The sequence below is a fragment of the Tupaia chinensis genome, unplaced genomic scaffold, assembly GCF_000334495.1.
Source record: "Tupaia chinensis unplaced genomic scaffold, TupChi_1.0 Scaffold000620_1, whole genome shotgun sequence".
Taxonomy (NCBI): domain Eukaryota; kingdom Metazoa; phylum Chordata; class Mammalia; order Scandentia; family Tupaiidae; genus Tupaia; species Tupaia belangeri.
Genome location: NW_006160140.1, coordinates 1,068,618 through 1,085,482, shown reverse-complemented (window position 1 = coordinate 1,085,482; position 16,865 = coordinate 1,068,618). Strand labels below are relative to the sequence as shown.

Sequence of the window (16,865 nt, the reverse complement as noted above, 5' to 3'; positions counted from 1 at the left end):
GAATGCAATGCTCAAGCAATGCTAGATCTCCATGAAAGACTGTGGATTTGGTTCCCTGGTTATTCTGGGCATAACCAGCCATGATCCTGATTTTCTGCAAGACTGTGGGTGAGAGGCTGGATCATGGTATAAGATCCTGTCGAAGGTGCTTCTCTTCCCCTCTTTATGAGGAGTCTCATGAAAGAAATAAATAAACTTTAAAAAAATTATGTAGAATGGAGCCCTTAGGGAAGAGGTTGGACCATAGTTCAAACAAGAGTATGGCAAGTCATTTTTCCAAGTTACGTGTAAAAATATTTATTCTTGTAAAGTAAAAATGATATTTTGTCAAGACGAAATGGGAAAGAGAAAGAAACCTGAATGTTTTTGCATTACATAAAATCTAAGGGATACTCACCTTGGTTTGGTGTGTAGCCCTTTTCCTGAGGAACAATTAGAGCTCTAGGAGTACATAATATATGTCTTAGGAAAATATCTTCTTTAAGCAAAAAAACATTTAATATATTTCAATCCATAATTTTTATCAGTGGAAGACTAATTTCAAGTCCATTACAGTTTCCCCATTGCTAATTATAAAGCCAGAATTAAAATATTTTCAAATAAATTATTCTACTTTTTTTTAAGAGGTTTTTTGCTATAGGGCGCGTGCACTCACCAGACAGAGAGAGACAGAGAGACAGAAAGCGAGAAATTACCCCCCAGGGGGGATGGCCATGCCATAATCCCTTCTCCTCCATTCTCCTCTCAGGATCTTGGGCACGCACGCACACGCGCCCGACGTGAGTTTAAGCCACCGGGTCTGGGACTCGAACCACGGTCGACTACATGAGAGTCCAGCGTCATAGTCATTACGCTAACTGCCGGTCCCCAATAAATTGTACTACATTTGACATCTTAGTTTAGTATGTGTTTTTGTCTTGACTTATGCGATACTGTAAATGTTCTTTGAGAGTGTAAAAGTAAACTTTGGGAGGTAAAATAGATGGCGTAATCATTTCTTAGTGGGAAACAGAATTCACGCAATCATGTATTTGTTCATTATCTACCTGTTTCTCTCTCTCTCTCTCTCCATCCTGTCTCTCTCTCTGTCTCTGTCTCTCTCTGTCTCTCTGTGTGTGTGTATGTGTGTGTGCGTGTGTGTGTGTACAAATCTTAATTATTTATCTCTGGTGAGAAAAAGAAATCTGGTGAAGAACTCACAAATTAAAGAAATTGAAGCAATAATGGATTGACTGAGACACATGTCAGGCATGTGTGGTACATCTATGCCCAATGTTCTGCAAGAGGGATAGATGGAGGAGAAGGAATTGAGGCATGATCGTTCCCCATAGGGGGTACTTTCTTCTCTTCTTTTCTCTCTGTCTCTCTCTCTCTATCTGGTAAGTGAATGCTTCCTCCAGAGAAAAATAAAGAAGGAGAAATTACTCAAGCTATTTAAATAACAGTTACCAAATAAAGATTCTTAAATGTAAGAGGTTGCTGGATTTAGTAATGTGTGTAGCTGCTGCCTTAATAACTTCCAGTAACGCCACATTACCTGGCTGCCCTCTGTGCTTCTGCTGTGGTAGGCAAAGGGTACCAGAAAATTCAATTTGACAAAGTTGGCATCTCACTACAGAAGTGTGTCTCTAAACTGATTCTTTGGTCCAGTGTAAGTGTTTACTTTAACAAGCTTCCTTGTTGGTTCCTAAGCATATTTATTGTTGAACACTACTTCAATGATTATCTGCTTGGTTTATAAGCATCTATTATTTTTTCTTCTTCTTCTTTTTTTTTTGGAGAGCTTTTTGTTATAGGGCGCGTGCGCTCGCCAGACAGACAGAAAGAGACAGACAGACAGAAAGTGAGAAATCACCCCCTAGGGGGGTGGTCACGCCACAATTCTTTCTCCTCCATTCTCCTCTCGTGATCTTGGGCATGCACGCACACGCGCCCGCCATGAGTTTTAAGCCACCAGGTCCAGGACGTGAACCACGGTAGACTATGTGGGAGTCCAGCGACATAGCCATTACGCTAACTACTGGTTCCCAGTATAAGCATTTTCTTATAAAGTACAGATATGGTTTGGTGTAAATTGCTGTCATCTAATAACATAAGGGAAGTGAGCATCAGAGTCAATTGGTTGAAGTAGAAAAACACATTCCTTGGGATCCATCTTATAGAGACATTCTGCAAATATAGACCTGGGGAAGATATTTTCTATCTTTACTGTGCTCTGCAGCTGAATTTGATGCAGATTATCACTTTGCAAATGCTGAATCTCCTAGTTCTGAGGGGAAAATGGGTTATTTTGAATGGGAAGAGTAAAAACCTGTGATAATTTGCAGTGCAAGGCACTTCAAAATAAGATAGAAATATGGTGGTAGTGGATTGATGAGTCTGTGAACAGAAAAGTAAGAAAAGAGTTAAAAGAGGAGGTAAAACAGTGTGGCAAATGGCCAGTATTTGATGGAATCTTTTCGAAAATGCTCATTAAATGAGTGAGCCTTAAGCTAGCTCTTGAAATGTTGATAGCTCTTTCCCAGGGAAGAATTCAGAGTTTGGTCCTGAGCATACATTGTTTATGCCACCACATGAACTAGGCATAGGCAGGCCTTGTCAGAGGACTAGAGAGCATATCTAGAAAGTGGGTATAGCTTGTGCAAAGACTGATTTGAAAGAAGGAAGATATAGTCCACTAAAGGAAATTTTTAAAAAGCCTATGGATCAGGAACAGAGAAAGTAAGGGGGCACTGTTGGAGTAATTCTGCACAGGGGATGAAGAATTGAGCACAAAGCACCCTGTCAGCCATTCAAAGTACTGGACTTGACCCTGACATCAGGCATTAAATGTCAAGATCAGAACGTCATTTTCATACGATTTTGTTGACTATAGCATAACAATAAGAGATCATAGGTGACCAAAGCAGAAACTTTTACACATTTATTGCAGGATTCTAGGTAAGAAAAGATAGAAACTAGTACTGCCGGATGCTTGCAAGGCAAATGGAGAAAACTGATTATATTTAAAGATATTAAAGAATTGAAATTGAGAATCCATTGAAGAGTCAGGTCAGTTCGTGGAACTAAAATCTGTAGCTCTTACCTATGTCATAGCTTTCTTCTTGCCTTCACAAAACTGGGCTAAGAATAGAATATTAAAAAGTGCTATAGTGGGAACCAGTGGATGGAATAATGGTTACATTGCTCGACTCCCACGTAGTTGACTGTGGTTTAAATTCCAGACCCAGTGGCTTAAAACTCACACAAGGCTTGTGTATGTGCATGCCCAAAATCCGGAGAGGAGATTGGAGGAGAAGATTGTGGTGTAGCCATACCCCCTTTCTTACTTTCTTTCTCCCTCTGTGTCTCTGGCAAGCACATGTACCGTGTAGCAAAAAAATCTCTCTCTCAAAAAAAAAAGGTACTATAGTTAAGTTACAACATGTGCTTATGCAGGTGCATGTATGTGTGCTTGTGACATACATCTCGTTTAGAATATGTGTTAGAAATACACACTGGGAAAAATTGTCAAACAAAGAGGTAATATAAAGATCAGCTAAATAATGAAGTTATGAGAAGCACTTTTGAAAGTCAAGGGCTAATACAGTCATTTTTGGACAAGCAATATTCTTCTAGCTGAGAGAACTGTGCTGCCAGCCCACAGATATCCTGGAGGAATCATAGCTAGGCCTGGACTTTTGCTGTTGAGGAACTGGACTTTTACTAAATGTTGTGTGGCACTTTTCACATACTTTATCTGATATAAACTTTGTGTTTTTCCCTTTGGAATTAGAACGACTTTACAGACGAAGAAGCTATATTCAGGAAAATGTGATGGCTTGTATAAGGCCATATCAAGAAATATGGTGGTAGTGGATTGATGAGTCTGTGAACAGAAAAGTAAGAAAAGAGTTAAAAGAGGAGGTAAAACAGTGTGGCAAATGGCCAGTATTTGATGGAATCTTTTCGAAAATGCTCATTAAATGAGTGAGCCTTAAGCTAGCTCTTGAAATGTTGATAGCTCTTTCCCAGGGAAGAATTCAGAGTTTGGTCCTGAGCATACATTGTTTATGCCACCACATGAACTAGGCATAGGCAGGCCTTGTCAGAGGACTAGAGAGCATATCTAGAAAGTGGGTATAGCTTGTGCAAAGACTGATTTGAAAGAAGGAAGATATAGTCCACTAAAGGAAATTTTTAAAAAGCCTATGGATCAGGAACAGAGAAAGTAAGGGGGCACTGTTGGAGTAATTCTGCACAGGGGATGAAGAATTGAGCACAAAGCACCCTGTCAGCCATTCAAAGTACTGGACTTGACCCTGACATCAGGCATTAAATGTCAAGATCAGAACGTCATTTTCATACGATTTTGTTGACTATAGCATAACAATAAGAGATCATAGGTGACCAAAGCAGAAACTTTTACACATTTATTGCAGGATTCTAGGTAAGAAAAGATAGAAACTAGTACTGCCGGATGCTTGCAAGGCAAATGGAGAAAACTGATTATATTTAAAGATATTAAAGAATTGAAATTGAGAATCCATTGAAGAGTCAGGTCAGTTCGTGGAACTAAAATCTGTAGCTCTTACCTATGTCATAGCTTTCTTCTTGCCTTCACAAAACTGGGCTAAGAATAGAATATTAAAAAGTGCTATAGTGGGAACCAGTGGATGGAATAATGGTTACATTGCTCGACTCCCACGTAGTTGACTGTGGTTTAAATTCCAGACCCAGTGGCTTAAAACTCACACAAGGCTTGTGTATGTGCATGCCCAAAATCCGGAGAGGAGATTGGAGGAGAAGATTGTGGTGTAGCCATACCCCCTTTCTTACTTTCTTTCTCCCTCTGTGTCTCTGGCAAGCACATGTACCGTGTAGCAAAAAAATCTCTCTCTCAAAAAAAAAAGGTACTATAGTTAAGTTACAACATGTGCTTATGCAGGTGCATGTATGTGTGCTTGTGACATACATCTCGTTTAGAATATGTGTTAGAAATACACACTGGGAAAAATTGTCAAACAAAGAGGTAATATAAAGATCAGCTAAATAATGAAGTTATGAGAAGCACTTTTGAAAGTCAAGGGCTAATACAGTCATTTTTGGACAAGCAATATTCTTCTAGCTGAGAGAACTGTGCTGCCAGCCCACAGATATCCTGGAGGAATCATAGCTAGGCCTGGACTTTTGCTGTTGAGGAACTGGACTTTTACTAAATGTTGTGTGGCACTTTTCACATACTTTATCTGATATAAACTTTGTGTTTTTCCCTTTGGAATTAGAACGACTTTACAGACGAAGAAGCTATATTCAGGAAAATGTGATGGCTTGTATAAGGCCATATCATGCATAGTTATGTTTTGTGGTATTTAATTTTATTTGGATGTATATTATAATAGCAATCACATGGCAAGCAGTAGGTTTACCTTGATACTTAAGTGTCGTGAACATCATCTGCCTGTAGCATAAATCAAAGACCTTTGAAGTGTGTTGGGACCAGCAGTTGGTGCAATGACTATGTCGCTGGACTTCCATGTAGTTGAACGTGGTGTGAGTCCCAGATCCGGTGGCTTAAACTCACGCCGGGCGCGTGTATGTGTGTGCCTAAGATCCTGAGAAGAGAATGGAGGAGAAGGGATTGCTGCATGACTGTCCACACCGTGGGGGCGGGGGGAGATTTCTCGCTTTCTGTCTCTCTGTCTCTCTCTGTCTTTCTGGTGAGCACACACGCTCTATAGCACAAACCTTTCAAAAAAAAAAGTGTCATACATTGCAGATGGGTCAACATCAGGCAACCAAGGGAAGGTACAAATGGGATGTTCACTTTGGTGATAAGGCAAAATTGAGGAAGAGATTTTCTGGGAAGCACAAAGAGAATTTTAGGAGAACAGGAAAGAAAATGTACTGAAACATCTTTGAAGGAAATGAGTAATTGGGAAGAAAATTCAGTCATAGGAAGATGAAAGAATCAGTTCATGTTGGGACTTAAAAGGCAATGAATGTTTAGACCAAACCCAGATGGATTCTTTGAGTTTAGATCAGTGCCTTTTAAGGAGTAGTTATCAGTTTTTCATGTAAAGATCCATTCTGAAGGTCTTATTGCATAAGGGTGAAATTGTCAGGATCTCTTCTGATCTGAAAAAAAGGTGGTGTCTTCTCCTAACCTCTAAAAAAGAAAAGACTGCCATGGGAAAAGACTTTCTTATAATTCCTTAGGCTGTAACTTACTTGGTGTAGTAACTCTAAGTGATGATTAGTGGGGAGGAAGAGAAGGAGGGGGTGTTCAGTCTAATCTACCAGCTGGGAGTGGAAATAAATCACACAGATAAATTCAAATAGGGCTGGAGCACTGTAGTCGGAAATACAAAACCAGCCATAGCAAAAAGAATATGGGGGTGGGATAGAGGGAAAGGATATATATCCTTTCGTAGACTGTTAAAGTTTTAAAATTAGAAGAGATCATTCATATATTCCAGCATCTGTCATTTTGCAAATGAGAGATGCCAGACTGAAGCAAATTGACGTGGTAAAAGTTCACACTCCCCCGCTCAAAAAAGTCAGCAGGCTATCTCTCTATATTAATTTATAAAGTCCAAATAGCATGGTCTTAGCATTTTAATCTTTCAAGATTTGGCTCAAACCTTATTCCTAATTTCATGTCTACTGCTACATTCTGTTGTCTAGATGAACACAGATGAACTGTTCTGGACAAACGTCATAGAACAGTGGTTAAATGTGTCAACTCTGGAACTACAATGTGCTATTTTAAATCCTGTGCCATGGTTTTCTAATCTGTAAAGTGAGGATAATAATGATCAATCATTTAGGGTTATTAAAATGATTAAACTACTTTTATGTCACTTAAATCAGCACTTAAATTCAATAAGTAGAAGCAAAGTGTTAGCTATAATTGTATTTTACTTTCCTTGAACGACTTGAACACTGAGGAAACCAAATTGTGGAGCAATGTATGGTTCCTGCCATTGCGTGGTTCACAATCTAGTGAGGAAAGCACTTGTACAAACAGACAGAATGGCGTGTGCCAATGCAGAAGCATGAGCATAGTCTGGGGGTGAAGAATAGACAGGTGTCAGTGCAGTTGGAAGGAGATGGGGGGATACAACTCCTAAATATGAGGAGAGCTTAGCAAGTGGATGAGAAGTCAGGGTAGTGAGTTTTGGTGCAAGAACATTCGAGATCAAGGCAATGGCAGATGGAAAAGCATAGGCTTGAAGAAGCAGGGAATGGGTAGATAAGAGTGGCATGTGCATCCTAGTTGGAGTGTGGCATGGCAATGAGGAAAGTGAGTAATGAGACTGGTTTACACTCTTTAGTGTAAGGCCTTGCGGATTGATTAAGCTAGCTGTTCAGAAACGTCCCTCCTTTTAGGCAACTGCAGGGAATTTTAAGCTGGGATGGACACACTCAAGTTGGCATCTTTGAGAGATAATCTGGGCTGTATTTCTGCTACTGTCTGTCTATGTATGAATCACATTTCCCCTAATACTTAATTTGGGAGTTTAGGGAGGACTCTGCACTTATAGCAATATTGTTTCACTGGTTAGTTGGGAATGAATATATGGTACCAGAGGAGTCCGTGAAGGAGTCAGAAACTCTGATATAAATTTGTGTTTATGAAGTACATGGACTATTACAGGAAACATCAGAATTTGAATTAACTCATTTTAATGTATTCTTTTAGGTCTGACAGCAGCAGCTGCAGCAGCTGCCGCTGCAACCAATGCAGCTATTGCTGAAGCAATGAAGGTGAAAAAAATTAAATTAGAAGCGATGAGCAACTACCACGCCAGTAATAACCAACATGGAGCAGATTCTGAAAATGGGGACATGAATTCAAGTGTCGGTAAGTTCACTGAAACTTACTGTGATCACTTTGCTACTGAATATGTACTTTTCCAGAACATTGGCTATCTGTTCAGAAAGTCAGAACTTTGAGCTCAGAAACAATTGACAGGTTGAAGATAACCATTTTGCCTCTCTAATGACATGTACTCTAAATAAAGAATTTGAAATATTATTTTTTTAATTACAAGAACAAGTTTACCTGTGCATCTTATACTATAAAATCTAGTCAACATTTTCATAATACAAACACATTTTATTAATCAAAATTCTAAAATACTGAGTATAGTTAAGGTGACAGAAGAATATAGTCAAATGAATCCCCACTTTGAAAGAATTTTTTAATACATTTGTTATCAAGAAAAGAAGTTACTACTATTAAGAGCAAAACATCTAACCTTAATCCTTTCACATGTTGTGAAAATACAAGAATTATGTTGATTACATCTTTTTATACACAATCACTATCAATATCTCTCTCATTCGAAAAATGTAATTTTAATTTCTTGATTTCTCTTTCCGGTAGAATGGAAAAAGAGAAATGAAAAATTCACTGTTACTGTCAAATCAAAAGAAACCATTTATTTTTGCAGAATATCCCTTTAGGTAGTTTGTTTTTTAAAATGCAATTTCAAATGTGGGTTAACTTTTTTTATTAATAAAATCTTTAGCATTTGGGTGTTAATGTGGTAAGGCATTTTATTTCGCTACTGCATGCTATAGTTTCCTTTACAATTCAGCAATCATGTTCAAAATATGATTTAATAAGAGAAATTTGGATACTAAAGATGTGCACAAGGTACTCTATTCAACATATGTTCATGAAAGACACGATAATTTATGGCAGTTAAATTAAATTCTCTTTTCCAATGCAGCATTTTAATAGATTATTCCTTAAGTTAATCAGCAGCTCTCCGCTTTCAGTCCATTAAAACATAGTTAAAAGTAGAGAAAGAATTAAATACTATGGATTTTAGTAGTGGTGATTTTCACAACAATTTGGTGGAAACATACACTACATATGAAAGTTAGAGTAGAAGTAATTTTGAAATATACCTAAAACACAAAAGGGCACTGTTTTCAGTGATGCTAAAGGTAAACTTCTGGTGTAAAAAGGTGAAAAATAGAAATTTCAGCAGAATTCCATAAGGGAAATTGAAAAGGCCTGAGAGAAATGAGCTCAGATTGAGAGGAGGTGGTGGTGGCAGTTCTTAGAAGGATAAGGGAAGAGAGTCAAAGAGATGGCGCTAAAACTGAAAGGGACCAAGGACAGTTCAGTCGTTGCTCCAGGGGAGAAGACGGCGAGCAGAAGCTTGTTCAGCTCATAGATTACACACATAAATTTAGGACTTTTAAAAGCTAAAACAGAATCAAAGTAAAATGAAAACAAAAGTAGAACCTTGTTTTTAGAACTATTAAGTATGCATTGTCTAGAAACAAAGACCTTTCACTTCGAATTACAAAACACAAAAAACGTCGGACACTTTCATAAACAAGTTAACTAGCTGCTATATATTATAGTTACCATTCCAAACATCATCTCGAGTGTTTTAAACATTTTGGAAGAGCAGACCTTCAATGCAGGCTGTTTTTGGTATTATGAGGAGGAATTTTTAAAATAGGCAACAGAATAACATCAAAAGCAAAGTGTATTAAAACATGACGCCTCTGTTTGAATTTTACCAAGCAGCAAAACAAAAGTCCGCTTTGCAGAAACCAGCGGGCATAAGATAAGAAGAAAATGGCTGGCCTCGTAGCCTACTGGTTAAGTGAGTTGGATTCCACATGGCAAACCAGCACTGGTGGCCTGAGAATCACACTAATGTGTGTTTGCATGCGTGTGTGTGTGTGTGTGTGTGTGTGTGTGTGTGTGTGTGCTTGTATGTCCAAACCTCTATAGGATGGAGACATGAAGGAGAAGAGATTGTGGCATGACCACACTCCATTGGAGTGCTTTATCTCTCTCTCTCTCTCTTTGTCTCTCTCTCTGGTGTGTGCACCCTTTGGCAATTTAACAACAACAACAAAAAACATGGCTTATAATTAATAATTGACATACATTTGATATTTGGCAGTGCAGTTTTAATTATTTTGTACACAGGCAATCATAATGGCATAAAACTTGATTCATATTTTCTTTTTTTTTTTTTTGAAAGAAAGCCCCTTTTTTTCCATTAAGGTAAATTTAGTTGGTACTTCATACCACTTTTATAGTTTTAACACCCACTATTCAACACTGATTTGAACCAAGAGCAGGAATTCACATGAATTTTTATGCTTTGAGATTGTGTTAACATTGGTGTCATTACTAATCCCCAATGCATGTAGATAATTTTTGTTAGATATCTTTAGCTGATCCGGGCAAAAATATGTGATCATTGTCATTTTCATTCTATTCTCACATACTTACTATCCTCTAAGAATTTATGATTAATACAATTATTTTTCCCGAGTCCCCTCTCCTCTCAGGCATTTATTTAAAGATCAGGGGATGTGAGTGTGGATTGGGATGAAGTAGGGTGGAGAAGGTATAGGGAAATGGTGATGGTAGGGTTGAGCTTGCATGGATCAGAGCACTGATTGAACTGAGCAGCCTCCTATGGCCCCAGTCTTCTCTGGTTCTGAGGACAATACCTGCTTCCTGGTAAGTCTTTAGTAATTATTAAAGACTTGTGCAATGCCTTTGGAAAGCTATGTAAACTTTCTAAGCCTAACATTCTACATCTAGAAAATGACATCAGTAGTAGTATCTACATCATGAGAATTAAAATATTGGACAAATATTTGCCACATTCTTTATTATAATGTCAAATATTTACCGCATGATTTACTATAAGGTCTGCTTGTCACATTGTGTGGTCGCCAGTATGGTTAGTAGTTCTGGGAATGATTTTGCTAATACGAGTATGAGGGGTCTTCAAAAAGTTTGTGGAAACAGCTTGTGGTCTGGTGGTTAGGGCATCTGGATCACACAAAACTAACTGCAGTTCAAGTCCCAGGTCCAGCAGCTTGAGAAATAGCAGGCGTGTGTGTATGTGTGTTCAAATTCCCAAAGGAGGAAGAAGTGAAGGAAGAAGTAAAGGATAAAATGACTATACCCCATGGAGGGTACTTTCTTGTTTCTCTCTCTCACTTTGTCACTTTCTAGTAAGTCCATATACCCTCTGGCAAAAAAAAAAAGGAAAAAAATAGAAATGAAAAAAATAAATGTTCATAGAAAATGCATATTATGAAAAGAAAACTATGCATGAATTTCAAAACTTTTTGCACTAAAATAACCTTGTAATTTAATTCCATTTTCTCATGAATTTTATTTATTGTTGTTTTTAATTAGCTACAAGGCATGTGCACTCACTGGAGAGAGACAGAGAAAGAGAGAGCGAGAGAGAGGGAATGAGAGAAAACACTCCCCCAAAGGAGGTGGCCAGGCTGAAATTTCTTCTCCTCCGTTCTCCTTTCAGGATTTTAGGCGTGCATGCAGATGTACAGTGCCTGTTTTTCAAGCCATCAGTTACAGCACTTGAACCATGCAGTCTGCAAAGTGGGATCCAGACACCTTAACCACCACCCCACTAGTGGGCCCTCTGTGAACGTTCTAAAATACTTCTCCAAACTTGCCCTCCTCTTTTTACTGCCTTCGACTGCTTCTTCCTATTTTTAAAAGAAATTTCTCTCTAGCTATCATTAAGCTGCCAACCAGTGAGGAAATTTGGGGGAAGCTATGACGTCACTTGGAGTTTGTTGTACCTTTGAATTCAGTTCATTTTTGGAATACAGAAATAATGATACAGGCTCAGAACTCGGGTGCAGATAGTTTGTGGCTGAGAAGGCTAAATAAGCAGGCAGTGATAACAGGATATACTGGGCCCTCCAGGAGAATCAGATGCTAGGAGGTGGTTAGGAAGTGACATTGAAGCGTATGAATTCTAGAAGGAATCCCAAGAATCTCCAAGGCCTATATTTCAGAATACAAACATACTACTCTCATGAATCTATCATTGGCTCTTTGATGTAGTGAAATCCTTCAGAGAGGTGCTACTTAAATGATGTATTGTTACTACTCAGTCTTGCCCAAATCCAGAGACATTTCTGAAGTCAAACCAGGGCTCTTTTTGACCTCCTGTATTCATCTGGCTCACAAGTTTTGTTAAACATTTTAGGCTTTTCTTTGCAGGAACACTATTTTCCCCACCTTTTTGGAAATCAGTCCTTTTAACTCCAGACACTAGAGTTTGATTTTGCTTGGTTTGGTTTCATTTGACTTGGTGAGACAGGATAATTTGGGTATAGATGTCTCTTTTCAGTTCATAATATGAATCTTAAAAATTAGCCAGCAAAGGGTGTTTAAAGAAACCTTTGGCAATGACAGATCATTATTTTATACCCCAATTTTACATGGTAACCTTGAGCTCACATCTTTCCCACAGAATGATCACTTTAGGAAGAAGTGAGGACCTCGGGAAAGATCCGAGTGAGGCATCAGCACACTGAGTAAAATATATGGCCATGTCGCCATTCTCCCTCATCCACAATCAATTGGATTCTTTTAGTTTAATATTTACTTGCTAAGATGAGATGCTAGTCTGCATGGTGATAAACAGTCTGCTCCTGGCATCTGAAGGTGACCTGTCAGTTCATATGGACAAATCTCCTGCTTACTGAAATGTACAAAATAAATCATTAAAGCAGGCAGGTGCTCATTCCCAGATTTAAATCACCATAGATTTATGATTTGAATTAATGCTTCATTTGGCCATAGAAATAGATGCTGAGACAAATGATATGCACTGGTTGGGGTTTCCATACTGTAGCCATCCTGATATTGATTACTGAGATGTCTTTGCAATCTCTTGTTTATATCAAGTACTATCTTGTGACAGGTTGGCTGATATGAGCTACATTGCAGATAAGGAGGAAAAATGTCTTGGATTCTTTTTAGTGGCAACACTATCCACAACATGCAGGCCAGATAAATTGCTATTTTTTTGCTTTAAGGACTGATCTACATAACCAGCTTTAAAAAATGCTGCCTGGAAATTGGAACCGGGATATTGGAAAGGCAGAATTTAAAACTGGTAAACGCAAGGTCAATTTGATAGAATTTATAGCTGTGTTTTTTATCGGCTTATCATTTTTTGGCATTATGCACACTTTTGGAGATATGAAATTAATCACAATTGGTTTAATCTAAATAAAGGAAACTTAATTTTACTCCTAGCTTTTAAATGCTGTATAAATACTGGCACAGTGAGCATCTCTTGATAGTTTCTCTGTTATTTTAACACTTACTAAACCTAGTATCTTACTCTGCATTAATGACAACAAAGGAAATAGCTCTAATTTAAAGATAAATCCATTAAATGTGATTCCCATGTGCAAAATTTGTGGACTATAATTTTCCAAAAGGCAGGAAAAGACTGCATTTTTACTTCTCTTAAACATTTTATTTAAGGAAAACACTATGTACACAGTTTAAAAAATACTCAAAGGATTTAAGAGGGACCTTTGCCACTAGCTAATATCTGACTCATAGAACTGGTAAACAGCTATCAACAATAGTAGATTGCTTGCTTAGTAGGAAATGAGTTCATATCTATTCAAAATGTGATCTCAAAACAGATGTCCTAAGAAAATCTCATTGTTTAAACTATAGTCATAACCCTCTAACTGCTGTTAGTTTTTTAAGGAAGTGATCTTAAGACTTATTGTCTCTTTCTGAACAGTATGGAACACAGACAAGTATACACTAATGCAGTGACTTATAAACCTGAACACATTTTACACGCCAGAAATACATGCTTCTTTTTTTTTTTTTTCAAACTTGCAACAGTTACATCAATGTAGAACTTTGAAGTAAACATGACTGGAGTTTGGGATGAATAGCGGTGGTCTTCAATGATATTCCTCATTCCTTACTTCTCCTGTGTCCTAACCGAAGAAACCAAATCTATGAAAAAGAAAATGTCCATAGGCAGACAAAAGTGTCTTCCCAAACTGACCATCTGCTTATCTTTTTTTTTTTTTAACCATTCTCACAGAAATAAAATAATTTATATTGGAGTCATTTCCTTTCTTCTAACACGTGTCAATTTGGAAGGAAAAATTAATTTTATGATTTCAGGAAAAAGTCTTGGAGACCTTGAGAGAGCAAATAAAAGGAAACTGAGAACACAGGCCACCAAGCAGAGCTCTGCAGTTGCACATTGGATTCTCTGCCTTGGCAATGTTAATGAACCTCAAATCCTTCCTATAATTAGATGAGGGAATTGCTTATATTTTCAAACAGATGATGCTGCTATAATGAAACGATTGACAGGGAATTTAAGAGTGTCTACAGTAGTCATTTGGTTTCTGTTATAAAAAAAAAAGTTTAAAAAGAAGATTGGCTTTAGACACAGGTCCTGAGAGAGGTAGTAATTTACATAGCATGCTATGACAGGTGTCTTTGTATAGTAAGGAAATAAAATGGAAGAGTAGAGAAATGATGGGCAGGTATAGCAATTTTTTGGGGAGGGGGTGTCCTATGCTTATTCTGCTTAGGTTCTTTAAAAGGGGCCGAGACTCAAGAGATGGATCCGGATGGAGTGCACAGCTGTAACTGCTGATGAGCTAATTGCTCCTTATCTCTCAGCCCCATTCATCTTCATTTTTTACCAATTACTGAGAATTATCTGTGTTCTCAGTTGGATATGAGAGTTAATCCTTTTTGGTTAAGCTGGCAGTACTGTGAGCAGATTCCAAATCGGAGGGTGAAAAAGCCAAAGCAAGCTTGCTCTAAAAATGTCTCCAGTTCAATTACAGTATCACTGATTCATGAGAAACTTGCTATTGTTTAACAGATTAAATGTGGAAAGTTTTTTTTTTTTTTAACTTTAATGTTTCTCTGCCTAACAATGATTTTTAAGATCCTTCTTCCTGCCTGATGAGTAAAATTTAACAGTATCAACAGCCATGGTCTTGTAAGCATGGAAATACACAAGACTCCCCCATAAGCCCAGAAAGATTCTGACACATGAAATGAGAGATGTTTTAGAACTGATTGCTATTCATTTACGTATAAACACTTTTAATTGATGTTTTTGCTCTCTGTGGCTTCACATATGGTTAGGAAAGTATGTCCAAATATAAACCTTTTCACAAATGTCACATTAGTAGGACTTTAATGGAAGACCACATACACTTCTTTTAAAAGTGTAGGAACTGCTATGGTTTGTAATTCAATTGATTGCAAATAGGCCATATGGTTAACATCATTCTCTGTGCAAAAGATGTCTTCATATACTGACATTTCACACAAACTTACTTAACCTGACATTACCAGACAAAAAGAGGACTCGGCTACTCTTTTAACTTTAATGAATTTGTAAACTTTTAATATTTCTAGCACTTCTTTTTCATTTCATGTTTTAAACCAGATAATCTGTTTTGAAAATTTAAAGAAGAAATCGCACATTTAAGAGACAATTATTTTAACATCTCATTGTGTAAAATCTGAACATTTTGTAGTATGACCAAGATAAGTCCCAGATAGATCCACAAAATGGGATAGGGGAGTAGACAGCACACTTGGTCAGAAGCTTTAGCTCCTACTGCTAAAGTAGCTTATTATTATTTATTAATAACTTAGCCTCTTAGATAAACCCTTAACTACTCAGCTTTCTTGATTAATAAACACAGAATCTGATGCACTATTTCCCTCTTGGCTCTAAAATTCTTTCACTTTTTGAAACATCCATAGAATATAAGAGGCAAGAAAGTATCCTTTACAGTGGCTGCTGAAATGAAAATAAATAAATATCCTTCATGTCTAAAAAAAAGGCATCATAAAATATATTGTGATATACTATGTATGTATTGCCCAGGTATCAAATATGTTTAATAAGGGTGAATGACATTTATTTTTAAATATAAAAAGACAATGATCCTATCACAGTTTTTACCTTGACACTGTATCTATTTTATTTGAGTGTGGGAGAGACTGAGCAAGAGTAAACATTGTTATGCATTTTAGGAGAATGATGGAGTCTTAGAAATAAGTATAGCTTAAAATTACATCACTTTAAAATGGCACAGGAATATTTTAACACCTGATGGTTTATTAAGCTCTTCTTCATGGTTTTCTAGAAAGTGGGTGGCATCATTTTGCATTTTCTCTCATAACTTTTTTTTTTTTTTTAGTTTTTGCTATGTGGTGTGTGTGCTTGCCAGAAAGAGAAAGAGATCATCCTCCTGGGGCATGGCCACACCTTGATCCCTTCTCCTCCATTTTCCTTTCAGAATTTTAGACACGCACCCACATATACCCAGAGTAGTTTTCAAACCCTTGGGTGTGGGACTTGAACTGCGCAGTTGGCCATGTTGGATTCAGCACCTTCACTTCCATACCACCTGCTGGCCTTCTCATAACTTGGTTTTGATCTTCATTACTTACATAAATAATAGAAATCACACAGGTGACTATGGAAAACTGTATTTCTATATCAAAATATCCATTTTTTTCACTTTAAAATAATTGGACATATATTCCTACACCCATTCCTCTATGCTAGTAAGGGAATTATGATAATTAGAATATGATTACTAATATGTGATTTTTTTTGGTATGAGCTATTAAATATATCCTGTGATATAGGTAAACAGAAAGTTGAGAATATTCCCATTGCTTTTGCAGTACCTGTTTCATTTAGCAAAGATTCTTTTATTTATATGGACAGTTGGAGAACATAATTAGAAAATATTATGCAATGTTTTTGTTTGGTTTCAATAGCGCATATTTTAATGACTGGATAATAAAGTAAACCTAGTAATTACAGCTTATCATATTAAGAAATATAAATTAAATTATTGTGTTAGACTCTATATCCTCGTGTAATCATAAAACATTGGAGTGGATATGTTACATAGCACACACCATCACATTACAGGAGATTAAGGACATTTTTATTAAAGAAAGTCCTGAAAATGTCATTATTCGCCTACATATACAAACTTTAAAAATGAATTTCTGTGGGAGCCAATAT

The 16,865-nt window shown here is 37.2% G+C and overlaps 1 protein-coding gene across 1 annotated transcript in view; it reads left to right on the top strand.

Annotated features, from left to right (window-relative positions):
- DACH1 (dachshund family transcription factor 1) overlaps nt 1–16,865 on the top strand; it is a 486,510-nt gene that overhangs the window by 263,172 nt on the left and 206,473 nt on the right. Inside the window, 1 exon segment of the mRNA XM_027775957.1 lies at nt 7,685–7,846. Coding sequence (XP_027631758.1) covers nt 7,685–7,846 — 162 coding nt within the window.